We start from the raw sequence: 16720 nt of genomic DNA, 5'->3' as shown, positions 1-16720 counted from the left end.
TAACATGGTTCTATATGTTATTGGTGATTTAAAAAGCCCTTGGGACAAGCTGCTTATACATCGCTGAATTTCCCTGGAATGCAAGTAGCTCATAGACCCTGAGCCACTGAGCCAGTTCTGAATATGGTTTTTGAGGATTTTCATGAAACTTGTTATTTGACCTAATTACTCATTTTCTGTTACACATCATTGAGAATACTTTAGCAAAAATTACCATTACATCTTGCTGAAGAATTTTGAAACTATTATTCCTTGAGCATGAAGTGCTTTATCCTCCCCGAAAACACATGATGGGACAAGACGGAAAAATAAACCCTGTCTTAAGTAATTGGACACATAGGCTATGTGACTTTATTTTGTCTCTATTTTTCTATCTCTTATCCTATCTCCTTCTCTAGTGGTTGCCTAAAGACCTGCAGTAGGATGCATGGAAATTGCAGAAAAAGGTCAGGCAAACCTTGGAGAAGTTAGTCATCCAGTGTGTGGAGGTGTTAGTGGGATTACAGTGGATAGGGCAGAATGGTGAAGGATTAAAACACTCCACTATAACATGTTATCTTGTTCTGATCCATGGGACGTTTGCCGTTTGGATGACAGATGGTTATGAGGGTACTCGTAGTTCTGATGTGATCAAGTAGGAGTAATTAAAAAAAAAACACAATGGGATTTGAAGTGTCTGTCAGTTGTTTTGGACTCATTGTTACCTAATGCCACCCTTGTCCTTCATAAAATAAAGACAGGAAAACACTGCAGCAGTTTTCTCATATGAGCAGTTTCCCTTTCACACATGACGCACACAACAGGAGATTGTCGTTCACACTGGAAGCACTCAGTTTGGACGAGGAAGGGGGCACCACATGACGCATTTACATAGCAGTCATTTAGCTGGCTTGTAATTTTGTCAACCGAGTTTGACGCCGATCCTTGAATTTGCTTAACCAATAAGGCGTCGGCACATACAGTCTCATCAGTCAGACAGTTTTGTTGGCGTTTTTGTGTGCGTGAATGCTCCGGGTTATTCACACATGGGCTCAATTGAAAATTACACAGACTCATCGAGCTCCAGTTAATCTCAAGATAATTTCCGGGTTACAGTGATCTTTTTCTTTTCCTATGGTTTGTTTCAAATGGAACCATGTTATTTTTACACTCTAAAAATGTTGTATGAGAATCAAGACTAATCACTTGCTTTATTCTCTTTCTCCGCAGGTATGGCCTCACAAGTCTTGGTCTACCCAGCACACATTTATCAAACCCAGACAAGTGCCTTTAGCAGTGTGAAGAAACTTAAAGTTGAGCCCAATAGCTGTGTTTACCATGAGAGGGCACACCCGTGGATTTATCTGAACGGCAGAACCTTTGGTATTGTGCACCCAACCAAACAAGCCCACTCGTTTGTGAACCAAGACTTGGCAAGGGGCGTGAAAGTGCGTGGACGACAAGAGTACCCGATACAGACGGTGGTGGTGCGTGGTGTCCAGAGACAACAGCCTGGTAAAAGAGGAGGAGGGGGACAAAGCCCAGCTGGGGCTCGGCAGCGACAGGACGCAGGGGTTGTCCACTCGCAGGGCAAGGAGCAGCAGACAGAAACAGCAAGTGGGGGCAGCAGTGGAGCAACAGAGGCAGGAGGAGGGGGAAGGGGAGAGGGCTGCAGTGGAGGACGTGAGGGAGGTGGAGAGGAGGAGGGTGACAGAGAAGAGAACTGTGGAGGTTTCAACTCAGCCGACAGCTCTCAGCGATGTGGGCTGAAACGTAAAAGTGAGGAGCTGAATAACCGAGGGAGCACCATGCAGATTGTGGAGGAACTGTCAATGTTGCCTGCCATGATGCAAACGACGAATGTGGGGAACGCAACCATGACTGCGGCCGTGGGGGCTGGAGGCGGCCCCTCCAAACAGGGGGTAGGTGCAGCAGGAGGAGGGGACGGGGACTACCAGGTGGTGCAGCATGAAGTCCTCTGTTCCATGAAGAATACTTATGAAGTGCTGGATTTTTTGGGACGTGGCACGTTTGGCCAGGTTGTAAAGTGCTGGAAGAGGGGCACGGGGGAGGTGGTGGCGGTGAAGATCCTGAAGAACCACCCTTCATATGCACGGCAGGGTCAGATCGAAGTCGGAATCCTCGCTCGTCTCAGTGGGGAGAATGCGGACGAGCACAACCTGGTGCGGGCCTTTGAATGTTTCCAGCACCGCAGCCACACTTGCCTGGTGTTTGAGATGCTTGAGCAGAACCTGTACGATTTCCTGAAGCAGAACAAGTTCAGCCCGTTGCCCCTGAAAGTGATCAGACCTGTGCTACAGCAGGTAGCTACAGCTCTGAAAAAGCTAAAGAGCATGGGTCTGATTCATGCCGACCTCAAGCCGGAGAACATCATGCTAGTGGACCCAGTGAGGCAGCCCTACAGGGTGAAGGTGATAGACTTCGGCTCTGCCAGTCATGTGTCCAAGGCAGTGTGCTCCACGTACCTCCAGTCTCGGTACTATAGGTGAGTACAAAAATAAACAAAGAGAGTTGATATTCAAAATGTCAGGCTCTGTTGGTGTCCAGAACGCCATAGTCGGGTTAAAAATGTCCTTCCTCTAGCAAAACAAGGAAATGTCTCCCATACTGCACAACATCCTGTCTATTTAAGAGCGACATACCACAGACTTTGAGAAAATGTGACCCTGCAGAGTTCACTAGCAGACTCCCTGTTAATGTTCACAATGCCTGGGAAAGAAAGCTTTGTTTGGCAATTCTTTAAGACTAAGAACAAAAAACGAGTTGAATTAACTTTGTGGACAATTGTGGTATTATTTATCTTCAGGGCAAAGAGGCTAAGCCTTAGGAGTGAAAGGGAATCACAGAGATGATGTGATGATAGAAAAATAATAGATATACCAATATGTGAAGAATGTTAATACATCTACAGTTAAATTAAGTCAAAAAAAGAGAGATAAATTAAAGAATGTTATTAGAAACTTAAGTATGCTGTTACAGGGTATGACAGGGCAGTAGATACAGTCCCTTATGTTTATGTTAGGAGGAGGTCTGTGTTTCTGCTCTTGGATGTGCAATAGGAAAACGGGCTGGACAAATTACCTTTGGCATTATGTTATAAGTGCTTTTGGCTTGATTAGAAAAGCAGGCCTGAAATGGTTTCAACTGTTAGGTAAGTCGTTTTATGTTTCCTATTTTGCATACAGACTCTAAAATGAGAATATATAAACTCAAGCAAATTGTCACAAATAGTCTCATCAGATAATATCCAGTAATTTACATGAGTTTCTGTGTAGAGCTTGACATAGTTCCTCTTAGCTGCTAGGAGTGGCACTGGCACCACTAATGGTTGGTCAATGATTTAAATTCAGACTTTGAAAAAAAAGAAAAAGTTTTAACAACATGTTTATTTATTGACTTTTCATTCCTGTATAATCATTTTGCGCAAAGATGGCACTGTTTGTCAGGGCACTTCATCCTTCTGGGATTTCATGAAGAACAGCTCCAACGCCTGTGTGTTTGGGAACGCCTCTGGTGTTGGTCCATTACTTTATTTGTCAGATCAAGTCTGAAATTTGACTTGCGTCACAGCAGCTCCATGTCCAACATCAACAGACAAATATCCAGACACAAATACATGAAACACAAACAATGCAACTAGATTATAAACTGTGATCTCTGACATTTTAGAAATAGAATGTAAACATGTTATATATGTTCATTATTTGCATTACTGTGGGGAGTATACCACAACATACACCTGTATTTGCTCGGGGCAGCCATATGTAATGCTAAATATCTGAGAGCTCCACAGTTGGTGCAATAGGAATTGGTATACCATGTTTAAAATGAATATTAAAAAAACATACAAATGGAGAACAAAATAATGTTTAAGGTTTCATCCAAGTAAAAATAAGTATTGTATAATTAATTAAAAACAAATCCAATGTTAAACGATAATTAAACAGTAATAATAAACATATGTCAGTGTTTCAGGGGGGGGGGTTGTGCTAGTGGAACAAGCTCATGAACTTTTCGCCGGAGCCCCGCAGCGGGGTTACTGCGGGGCTCATGAAGCAGACCCTTCACGCGATAGCGGAGCAAACAGGTAAAGTAGGGGCCGTTGTCCACTAGTTAATCGATTGTGGATGGCGTCGTGCTCGCAGACGGATACCATTTTTTTTAAACCTAAATGGGTCACGAATTATACTTTGGCGGACGTTAATATACCTCGGCGGACCGCCCAAGCAAAGTCTATTTGTGGGAAACCCTATATGTTATGACATCTGTTTTTTTAAGGTTTGTAACAAGAGAGCAGTGAGCTTAAGTTAACTGCACTGCAGTAAAACAAATATGGTTTGATTCCCACTGGTGGCATATTGTAGGTCAGGCAACATTTACCATTAGTGGAAACCAGCCCTATTCTCTTTCCACCATGATGGCATCCTATAATAGGTAAGATGTTGACTAGGCAGCTGCTTGATGCTGTGGAGTGATTTCATGATCAATTTGCTCATCCACTCTCACAAAGTCCTTGTACCACGTGTTGCCCCATGGCAAGCACTTCACCCTCAAGTCGGTATCTAATTTCAATGAGTTGTGATCTCGTAGTCAAGTGAAAGACAACCTTACATAACTTCAGATCTTACTAAATCAACGGATGTTTGTAAAGAGAAATATATTATTTGAGTGTTAATGATGATGTGAAGCACTTTGAATTGGCTCTGTGTCTGAAAATGTGCTATATAAAAAAACGTACCTTACCTCTAGGTTTAGACATTTAATGAACTTTGCCAATGTAAGACTCAATGCATTGCAGATCTAAAACCTTAAGGAATCCATATGGAAACAGTCAAAACGTAGTCGATACTGAACTGCAGTTTGCTAACCATATCTTGACCTTAAAACATTCTGTCCCTGTTCTCAGCAAAATAAATCAGGAATGTCTCCTGGGGCCTCATTTATAATCGGTGCGTATGCTCAAAAGATGGCGTACACCAGTTTCTAAGCAATGTTTGCGATTTTATAAAAAAACACAGACGCACAGGAGATGCTGCCCACAGCTGATCGACAGCTGGAACACAAACCACCAAATAAATAAAAAAACATTAATTGACTCCACTCCGCAGGGATACTTTCTTACAGTTTCTCATCATGGGGGGGGGGGGTCTCCTGTCCCCGGCCCAAACACACTGACACACTGCCTGAGGAAGGTTATGTGTATTTTGCATGGATGTATAATAAGAACTGGATACAGCGTGGGAGGCGGGGCCTCATTCATTCCTATGAGAGTTGCTCATTAGCGCAATGATGATAAAATGGCCCAATTTTTGAGAGAGCGAAACGTCAGATTACCCAGCATGCCTGAGAAGTACCCGTATGTGCGCTCATAGCGCATGCGCAACTTTAACCAAAATGCTCGTTCACATCAAGCACGTCAATTTGCGTACACGTAACGACACCGCACGTTCATGACAGCATGGTAATGATTTGTTATTATGATGGATTTGATATTAACGAGGCGGCAGTTAGCAGCTAGCGGCTAGCTAGTAATTATGCTAATGTACACTTCAATCGTTATGTACTTATATTACGCTGTAACAGGATCTAGTGATATCCAAGCAACAGAGCTTCATTTAGCATGAAAGAATGATTGCACTGTGTAATATATATATATATATATATATATATATATATATATATATATACTTATAATAATAAGTAATATTAACTTTATTTAATACAACATTTACGGTACAAGATTGAATCATACAGCCCATGTAGTATGATAATGAATTACAGCAAACATGTGCAATATATCCATTATTACAGCTCCGTGGGATGGCAGTAAGACGATATGGATCCGTTCTTATCCATGGGTAAAGATAAACGCAACTCACATTGGTTTCTCATACAGCATCTCACTGAATTTCACTCTCTGCCTTTAACGGCTCGTTGTAGCTCCAATAGCTCCAGCCCCCACCCTCCCTGTGAGCACAGTGTGCTCTGATTGGTCGGGACACGTAACATGAACGTGCCGGGCGGTGCTGTCCCGTGGGTTAGATGCGCGTTCATAATGCAGAGGGAAATAACTCTCAGAATAACGTTATTAGCACATTATTACAACTTGAGGAACGAATGTTTTTAATAAGGGCTATACAAGTGTTCATACTGGGTAGTTTATTTAGTTTAAAAAAAATTATCCAACGATTTACAGACCACTCTTTCCCCATGTAAGTCAATGGGGAAAAAGTGTTTCCGGGCCTGGCAACCAAACGGAAGTGTAGTACCGCCGTTTGGCCAGCACGAATATTTTCATCTGAGTCCGGCGCACTTCCTGGGGGCTTGGTATTTTGTCATTAACTTTTTTCGGACCACTTATTTATTTATTTTGGTGACGATCCGACCTCCTGAGCTACTCTGGTTCAAACTGTATCCACCAAACAAACAATGTGACTTGCCTCCACCTTCCCAAAATAACCAAAATCTGACACGGTGTGAGATGTCTTTTTTAGCTGTTCTTTCGTCATTTCCTGCGATCTTCTTCATGCAGTCAGTCAAAATGAATATTAATACGGGGCGTTTCTTTGACTATTTAGAGGCAAATATGGGCGTTACGTGAAGCCCGCAAAAGCTGCGCCACATTTCGAGTTGATTGTGATTTATAAAGGGAAACCTACGCCGGTACGCAGTGTTTTATAAATCGGAAAATGTCTGCGTATTTATTTGCTTTGTCCTACGTAAGCAACCTTCCAACGTAAATCCTACGCAAGGCTTTATAAATGAGGCCCATGGTCACAGTTTCTTACAGATTGACACGGTATGGCAAGAATATCTGAGATATAGGCTACTCAGATGGCGAGATTAAGGCAATTTGGTGGTACAGATTGTGTGTTTTTGTGTTACGTCTTGGTTTCAGAGGCTCAGAAGAAGTGAGGATTTATGAGCCACGTTCAGGTTAGTCTTAGCTGTGTTCAGTGAAAGGCATTTACATGCATTTGAATAATTCTCACTGCCTGCACACTGAGCCAGCGAATGAAAATACTGTCCGTGAAAATTCATGTAAATAGATGATTTGATGTCTGTCTCTATTCACATTACCATAGCTTTCCACACTGACCAAAGTAAGAAAACCTATTTCTCTGCTTTAGTTTTATGGTGTCAGTTGAAAAATACTTGTAAGTGAAACCTTAATTTTGCATTCTCTTTTCATCATTCTTGTGAATATTTTAGGAAGATACTCAAAATAGAACTGCATTTTGCTGTACATTTGCAGGGGAGGAAGTGAAAAGTGCAGCTGCTTCAACTGTGTTAGTCAGTTCTGTCAACTTTGGTGACCAGCACTTCTTTCACAGATGTTGCATAGTGATGTATTTTGATTCACAGATAGGAAGATCGTTTGATAAACAAGTGATTCATGTGGAAACATATTTTTGCCAAAAATAAAAAACAAGAAGCCTTCCATATTATACCCATCTCTTCATCCTCATGTGGTCGGGGTATGCAGCGTTTACTTCAGAATTTGTTTATACCAAAGCAAATGAATATAGAAAATATGGTTTCACCAGTCTTATTATACAATACTACTGGTCATAGGTTTGAACAAAGGGGTAGTTCCATTCTATTCTTTATGCACTTTAGTATGTATTTATATATTTGAATATTTTCTATGTATTTCTCATTTGAGTCTCTTTTTAGGACACAGTTGTTCAAAACAAAACACTTATATTTGGAAATTGCTTTGTAAGAATGTGTTTGCATTTTGTACCCCCTCACAGAAAGGAGTATGCTAAGCATACTGTGAGGGAACAGCGTTGCTGAGGCTAAGAGTGAAGGGTTGCCTGAAATAGCTCCTGGGATGCCGGCCAGTGGGCTTTGACTTCTATAGATGGTGAAGCACATAGGCAGCTTGAAATACTAGAGAGCTCTCACTTACTCACTCAAGGTCAACCATATCTAACATCAGCTGTTTTGATTTTCATATGTCCATTTGTGTTGTGTTTTGAAATGTGCCCAGCAATAAATATTTGTTGTCCATTAATCTAAAGTGGCTGGTGAATACCTTAAATCTATCACCCACTCAAAGCAATACGTTTGACAGCTACATCTGCCGCTTCCACAATTTACAAGCATTTGGCCAGATGCAGCTTGTAATTTGCAGTCCTGATTTGCACAGTCAGCTTAGTTTTTATTGTATTGGATATTTAATATGGTTTCGAGATACATATTAAACAAAAATAATTACAAACGATAGGCAAATAATCTTGGCAGATTTAGATCCGAACTTGCAGTAGCGTTCATTAAAACTTTCCCCCCCCCTATGCAACAATTCGGCATAGACTTAATGGAAAGATCTACTACGGATTGCCCATGTTGGACAGGTACCTCTATGAAATCCTCCTATTTGCCATAGTGGATTTACTTTTCAGGGAAAAGTCAATCTGGCATTATTACAGAATCAGCCAGTTATACCCCATACAGTCTTTATACATATTTCTGTGTGTGGGGGACCTTGTTTGAACTGTACTTCTGTGGGTTAGTGGGTAATGAGTGTTTCTAAGTATTTATATGGACTAAGTAGCTTGCCAAAGTAGCTTGCAATGTGTTATTTAGCAAGACTCTAAATTATGCATCAAGGTTAGTTGCTGTGTTTTGCAACATTGTGTGTTTTATTTACAAGATGTGATCCTTTAGTTTTCAGTTTACTTTGATACTGTCTCAGATCCGTATCCATATTGGTAGATCTGTGACAAAACCAACTCCCTTAAGGCTTACAAGAATAATTCAAACTCGTGCTCACAGGCTAAAGGCTTATTCCAACTAAACGGCTTCAAATTACGTTGCTGTACTTTTGCCGACGGTCACATTGGTTTAATAAATTGCTATAAATAACATGAACTGTTACCGCTTCTAAGAAATCATTTTAGTGAGCACTTGTAGCACTAATGCTATTCTTTGCCAGTTTGTGTTCCTGGAATGGAAGCACCAGAAAGCCTTGTCCTTGTTGGCGTTTCACAAATTAATAGCGTTGAGGTGTAATGTCCATTGAGTTCTTGTTGGACTTCACCTTGAAAATTGCATCCTTCATGACTAAGGCCATTCAGTTGGCAACATAAAGCATAGATATGTGATGTCAAAGCTGTGGACTGCTGATACCATACTCCTTTAGCCATGGATTCTGGTAAATTATATGCCTCTATAAGTAGATTAATAAACAGTAGGTTGTCGGCCTGCTTTGTTTTATCTTATCTTTGGAATCATTTTTCCTCTCCTAAAATAACAGGAGTTGGAACTGCTATCTTTTTAAATAATTTAAAAGACATTGGTCAAGGAATTTCAGTATAGGTGTATAGGCTAGAAAGAATACATGTTTTAATCGCTTTTTTAAAATGGCTCCGTTTTATTATTTAATCGCACTCGCGCAAAGTTTCTTGTTCTCCAGAGGCAGCTGCATTCAAAGAATGTTTACAGCAAAACCCTAAAGAAAAGGCTCAGTCGATCTGAACTGGAAATGTTTTTATTTCTTTCACACTTGCTCTGACAGTACATTGACTGGTTAACATCTGTAAAACATGTCTAAAGCCTTGTATCCTTAATCTAAGGTCCGGGGAGATCAGAGTGCAAGTGCTACCTACGTCTTTGCTGCACTGCATCTGTGTTCCACTGAATAATGCAGAGTGCCCTGGCAGTGTGTGGAATTACAGTTCCTGGAAGAGACGTGCGGTAAAGCTCCATTCTTCCATCATGGAGTCACCGTAAATGTGTCTTTGTGGCTGAGTCCGAATTAGTTTGATATATTTGAACAAGCTTACTTAAAGGCCTAAGTGAGAATGCAACAAGTATAGTGTTTCTCACATATGTATATGTGTGTGTATTCGTTCCAAACATTCACAACGACACAGGGGTCACAGTGAAGTGCACAAAGCCGCACACAGAATACACGTCATCTAAATCGATGCAAGTTATGCAGAGCCAAAGTTCACAAGCATTAGTTATTCCCGGAAACCTTTAACTGTACACTATTAACAACATATGCCGAGTTTAGCACAGGCAGATGGTCATGTGACTCAATCACAATATGGCAGGCACAAATGAAACTACACAGCTGGAAGACCGGTGACTTACAAAGGCAACGAAGAGCTGGGCAGAGGATGTGAATGAAACGCATCCAATATGCTAACGCACATTCCACAGCGTCGTCCAGATGTGCCGATCACTGGCATACATTTGGTTCATAAATGTTTATAAATAACCAACGGGTAACTAATGAAAACAAAATGTTGTAGCATAAGAGATTTTTTTCAATTAGCCATTGTCTGTTCTGAATGAGTTTGTTCAGAGTTGTGAGCGTAGTACAGGCATGGTGGAAATGTTCTTTTTTTTCTTGTTATGAAAATAGCATACTTAATATTACCTCTGCTCCCAGCCAGAGGATTTTGTCCGTCTTTGACACTGCTGCCCTGTCAAATGAATAAAAGCTTTTGTGAGCTGGTAGGATGCCACTTTACACTCGGATCCTCCCTGTGAGGACGGGGCATGCGGATCAGAGATCTATTTTTGGAGTGTAAGATAATGGGCATGAATAAGAAATAGACATGGGGGTAATTTCTCTGTTCTGCCATGGCCCTTCTAGCAAGTATAAGACATGTTTCTCAGCTTCTTTGTTTTCAATTGTTCAGGCATAAAGAAATATAATAATTCAACTGAAGAAAAAAACAGACTGACACTTTGGGAAATATGCTTGTTTCAGTAAATCTGTGAAGTATGGAGAAATACAATGTATTCTTATGTAAGCCTATTTCTCTTGTTCAATGGCGAGCAAAAACACAATAACTATGCAGAACTAAATAGAAATAGGGTTTATAAATATTAAAGACGCTAAACATTGATGTACCAAGATTTAAAATATTAAGGAGGACCGAGGATTCTGCTCATTTCCAATGTTTAAGGAACTTTTCTGGACCTCTTGGTGAAATATTTAGTACACCTGTACATTGTGTGTTTTGGAATCTCGCCATGCATCATGTTTGTGTAACAAAACATTGCCTTGTGCCTCGGCCTCTTTGTATATGAGCGACAGAGAAACTAAATGGGAGGAAAAGAAGAGATGGATGGATGAAGGGGAAGCAGCTGTTTGAGGTGAAGGAGCAAACAGTTGAACTTGTTGACCGGGGGAAACAATTTATTCCATTGGCCAGAGCCTATCCACAAAGGAGCAGTCAAACATGGGGGAAGCTTCAGGCTGGGAGGAAAAAAAATAGCATCAGAATGTACCATTGCTTTGGACTGTTTGGGTTTTATTTTGCGATTGTTGCTAGAACTCACAGCTGCAGTGTGGGCGGGTTACAGTTGGCGCAGTGGTGTGCCCATGCGGGGCCTGCTGTTACTGCTGCACTCAGCATTGTGCATTAGGGTTTGTTTGTGATGGTTTCCATACAAGCCAATGCAAAGTTTGTTATTCTCACTAAGGCCTTGTTCTGTAATGACCTCACCAAAACCAAATGTTACATATCGCTAGGCCTGTCGCGATAATCAATAAATTGACTTATCGTACGATAAATAAAAATGGACTCGATAACTTTTCTGAGCTCGATAAATTGCCGTTTACATGCGTGTTTGTTTACATAAGGATGTGACCAGCATTTTAGCCAGGAGCGCTGTGGCTGCCAGCCCAGCGTGCTGTGAGGGCTCACACACAGCCAGGTCAGGACACTCCGCGTGCAGCAGCCAAATTAATAATATAGAGACAAGCAGGAGACAACGTGTGACTTACTCGAGGGGAATTTGAAGTTAAATGGAAGTGGTTGAAAAACCTAATACCACATCTCCGGTGTGGGAATATTTTGGATTTAAGCCAAATCAACGAGGCGAACACTTGAATGAGCCGGGCGGTGTGTCGCATTTGTTTAAAAAAGGTAGCAACAAAAGCTAGCAATACGACCAACCTTAAACTGCACCTGAAACACAACCTACCCATTCCGTGTTCCTAGCTGGGAGCAAACACGGCAGCTCGAGAGCCCCCACCTTCCCTACAGTTTGCAATCAAAGATGCATTTGCCCGACAATGTAAACATGTTGGTGTTCCTTACTCGAAGTCTTTGAAATACTGTACAGATTTGGATATGGCAGTGGACAGTACACTTGACTGTTGTTTTAAGTTTTTTTTTGCTTGTGAGACAATGTGTGCTCATATTTATTTATTTATTTATTTATATGAGAGAGAGAGCTCTGTTTTCCAGCCCGAGTCTATTTAATTGATTGTTTTCGATGGGTGTGATTTTAATTAATTTATTATATATCATTTATATATTTGAATATTATTTCACATTTCATTTGCAATGTTGAATGTTCAATACAAAGTTCTGTTTGATAGGATGTACTTAAATTATTATTTTATATTATCATTATGTCAGTGGTCTAAAATAGTCTTACAACGGTGCCGACAATATTATCGTTTATCGCAATAATTTCCGGGAAAATGTATCGTCCAACAAAGTTTATTATCGTGACAGGCCTAAATATCGCACCACGTCACTCTTAATCTGTTCAATCAAATCTATTTATCAGATTATATTAACTATGTTCAATTTAATGAGCATATTTAAAAACTGTGTGCAATAGGCCTACCGTGGTAGAAAGGCTGAAACTTTAAAAGTGAGCCGTGAAGCATGGAATGTTTTGTGCGTCCTATAAAGCTCTTTGAAGATGTGTCTTTTCCCTCTCTGCTGCCTCTGGACGTGTTTTGCACAGATAACACACGAGGCTCTATGGAAGCCTTTGAACACCCTGATATTGTAGACAACTCTTGTTTCACTCAGTCATTCATTTCAAACCTTTGAACAGTGAAGCATTATCAGTCAATAGACCTTTTTGTCTTGTGGCTGAGAAAGATGTGCCGCTTTTATAGACGGATAGAGTTGCAGCACAATATAGCATTAGAAACCAATGCACATTAAACCGATGGTAGTTGTATTAAAATTGTGTGGGAAATAACCAAATTGACAGAAATGTCCAGAATAAACATGATATTTAACAGGTGTTTCTAAATAATTTTCGATCTGGATGTATCACTTGCTATTACTTTCTCTACATCTTGTGGAAGTGTGGTGTGTTAAAAACGAAGTTGGATTTGGATGAATCAATGCCTGGAATTTTGTATCTGTGTTAAACTTGACCTCCATTATGTTATATCGGAAGCCTCAAAGATACTTATGTACGGATCCTTTTTGCTCTCATTTGTCTGAATATGTGCTTGTTCAGGAACACCTATTCATTGATTATTTGTACCCACTTTATACTGTTAAGTGTCACATGGAGGGGGACACAGCATATTAGCAATATTAATAAGTGTTCGTTTCCTGCAAGTCATAAGGCCTTTGCTCCTGTAGCATTCGGTGGCCCCTCAGCTTGTACTCCATATGCTCGCAATGGAAAATAGATTTGGTTTCACTGGAGGGACGTGAGGCTTGAGTTCTTGATTAGGAAGTGAAACCATAGCAACATTGACTCACCTCCCCAAACCAAAGAAAAGGAGAACTGCTGTTTTCTATTTGGTTTTATTTCATTCACTCTGTGATTTTATGTGGTTCAGTGCTTTTGTGCATTCAGGTGGGAAAGAACGGTAGCATATTCAAAAACTAACGCTGTGTGAATATACTCCGTGAGCCCAAAAACACTTTGCATAATCTCCGGTGGAATTGGACCAAGAAATACACAAAGAGCTTAACATAGGTGACTCCTGAATGATCTATTATTTCCTTGTCTTCCTTTTGTGTTTAACTTGCAATGGGACTGTTATAGATTTAGATTTCTTTGACTTCCAATGTGTGTACTGGCTTTATTATTTTGGTTGATATATTTCTTCCAGGTAGTTAGATTTTGAAAACAGCCCAGGGCAATCTTAAAAATGTTGTCACATCGATAAGAATGATGTATCCCTGTCGAGACATTAATACTGAATTTTCATAGTAACTATTGTTTTCACAGGACCCAAATACAGGCTTATTTGGAATTCTAGATGTAGAGAAGCAGTGCATGACATTAAGGATTTTGGGAGATGGCACTGTGGGCCATCTAAGCTAATTTACAGATGGCCCTGAGCCCAATAGAGATTGCCCTGAAAAATGCGCGGACGAAATGACGCTCGAAGGGTTTGGGGGGCCTCCCCCAGTGCTTCTCAAAGTGTGGTCCGCGGACCACTGGTGGTCCGTGAGCGCCCCCTAGTGGTCCGTGAGTATATTGGTAAAATTTCACATTTGAAATAAATAAATAAATTTAAGTTTTCCGCACTCTCGCGGGAATATCTCCGCAATGGAGCGAGCTTAAGTTTCACTTTCGATTGCATGATATAGCCCAGCACAACACCTTCATCACACATGTGGCCACTTGTTTGTACCGTTTTCAGGCGATTTGTAAAAAACGATGTGTTTTTGGATATTTGTGGAGTTAGGTGGTCCGCGAGTGTTTTTTTATTGGTTAAGTGGTCCTTGGTATGAAAAAGTTTGAGAAACACTGCCCTAGAACATCTAGATTGTTGCAGCTCTTAGATGCTGTCTGGTGCATTAGACTGAATTATAAGATGAACCACCACAATATTATATTGTACAATTTCAATTGTATTCTTCATTTTACTTGTTTGTTTGTTCTTGTTTGTGTTTGCTCGCTTGCATACCCTGCATATAAGAAATACTTAAGTTGTTGGTCAAAACACTTTCCATCATTTTTCTTTAAAAAAATATTAAAATACAATGACAAGCAAGCAAGTCCTAATGTCAAAATAGTACAGTACCAGTGCATAACATTAAGGATTTTGCCCGATCGGGCAACCAGCAGGTGAGGCTTCATTGCCCGAGCTAAATGCTAGATGGCCCCGGGCCATCGGGCAGTCGTTAATGTTGAGTCCTGAGAAGGGTTGTAAATTAAAGCAGATTATTGAGCCTTGTATAAAAGCTCTGATTCAGCACGACTTGATTTGAAAAGTTGAAAAAGAGTGGTTGATGGATCCATGCACTGGCTGTTGCTGCACTGGCTGTTGCTGTCCATGCACTGGCTGTTGCACTACTCCTCAGGTTTTGGTTACAGATTAGACACGAGCAACTAGACCAACCCAGTGAAGGCTTGTTGTGCTGATCAGCCATACTGTATATCCCTGTATCAGCCTTGTGTCTTGATGATTATAATGGCGTGTTTATATGTTGCCTCGCTCTCCTCACTCCTCCTGGGAAAACCTGTTCCTTATAAATAGGACATGCCTGTGAGGCTGAAATGGTTGGCATAACTGCCCGGTTGGTTTTCTGCTGCTATGTTGTCTACTGCACCAGCTGTTGCGTTCATTTGTTTGAACCGTGTGATAAATAAGTCCAAAACTTATTTTAGCAGGTCTTAAATTTGCTGTTGCTATCCATATGTCCTGAACCATTCAGTCCCATATGGCTCCAAAGACGTCATAGAGTAGTTGTTGGATATGGATTTAACATATGACAGCTTGGGACTGCCTTAGTTGGTATGTTAGAGAAGAAATAGCAATCTTTGAACCTTGAGCTAATTGTATTGAAATCTTATCCTCAACGTACTTTCGATTTTTTTAATCCTCTGGATTCTTTACATGTTGTTAAATAGCTGGAGGAGGGTAAACCTTGTGACAAATATATGCAGAACGGAAGTGAAATGATATCTGTCAGTCACTCAAGTTTCTTTCTAATTATATTTGAGTTATTCTGAGCAATGGGAACATCTATGGGCAATAGAGCTGAAGCATATTTATTACTGAAATAATAATTTAAACATGATCTCAACATATATGTTTTGATACAATTATCTTGATGTTGTAATATCCATACGCCCTGGGATGGGGAAAATGTACTATGTCTCAACCTACTGTATGTCGCTCATCATTTTAGCGGCCGTGTTATTTTTCCCGCATTATCTGATATGCTCGTACTGGTCTGAGGTCTAATAACTTAATGTGTCTTATTGATTTGAATGAGCTTAGAAGCCACCCCTGAACATACACGTGTCAGAGAAAACGGTTCATGCTACATCATGGCGTCTGCACTGTCACTGTTTACAGGCTTTGTGCTTTGTCCTAAACAAGTTCTTGACAGTAGTCAGCACGCATTACCTGTATTAGTGCTGACAGGCCTGCGTCACCACTAACATCCCTGTGAGAGAGTATTAAAGTGCTATTATGGAGCTTAACAGTAACACAAGCCAGCACGTAGGCAAAGACGCAGTGACTGTTACTTATTTCGCATCAACCTAGAGCAGATCCAGCAGACCATCTAAGCTGTGAACCCGTCCAGCTGACCTGCTAACCCACTGACTAAGCCTGCTGACGCCTGCAAGCCAACACTCACCAACAACACAGCCTTAAAAGACTTCAGCCGATAAAGAAAACAAGCAATACATACATCAGTAGTGAAACTGAGAATACAATTTCATTAATGCATATATTGATTGTATAGTTTGTCAACACCAAATTGCATTACATGTGAAAATATAACAACAGCAAAGCAAAATATAAAGAATAGCTCAAACCGAAGTAATTCATTTAATTTATTTTTCAGAGAAGATTTTGTTTTTAGTGAGTGGTTGGTTCTTGAATTTGTTTTTAGAGATTTGTTTTTATGTTTGTATATAATGCTCAAAAACATGATTTGAGCCTCTTTGTGTGAAATGTCTGTACAGGCAGAGTGATGCAAATCACCCACCCATTTGCATATTTGAAATGTGGCTAATTTCT

General features: G+C 40.5%; 1 protein-coding gene across 4 annotated transcripts in view; it reads left to right on the top strand.

Moving 5' to 3' along the window:
• hipk3b (homeodomain interacting protein kinase 3b) overlaps positions 1-16720 on the top strand; it is a 42667-nt gene that overhangs the window by 8459 nt on the left and 17488 nt on the right. For all 4 annotated transcript variants that reach the window (XM_034201320.1, XM_034201324.1, XM_034201323.1 and 1 more), the window contains exon 2: positions 1210-2485. In XM_034201320.1, coding sequence (XP_034057211.1) covers positions 1210-2485 — 1276 coding nt within the window. The remainder of the gene's footprint in view (positions 1-1209; positions 2486-16720) is intronic.

The sequence above is a fragment of the Gymnodraco acuticeps genome, unplaced genomic scaffold, assembly GCF_902827175.1.
Source record: "Gymnodraco acuticeps unplaced genomic scaffold, fGymAcu1.1, whole genome shotgun sequence".
Taxonomy (NCBI): domain Eukaryota; kingdom Metazoa; phylum Chordata; class Actinopteri; order Perciformes; family Bathydraconidae; genus Gymnodraco; species Gymnodraco acuticeps.
Note: the sequence above shows the minus strand (reverse complement) of the source record. Positions and strands in the feature narration are given on the sequence as shown.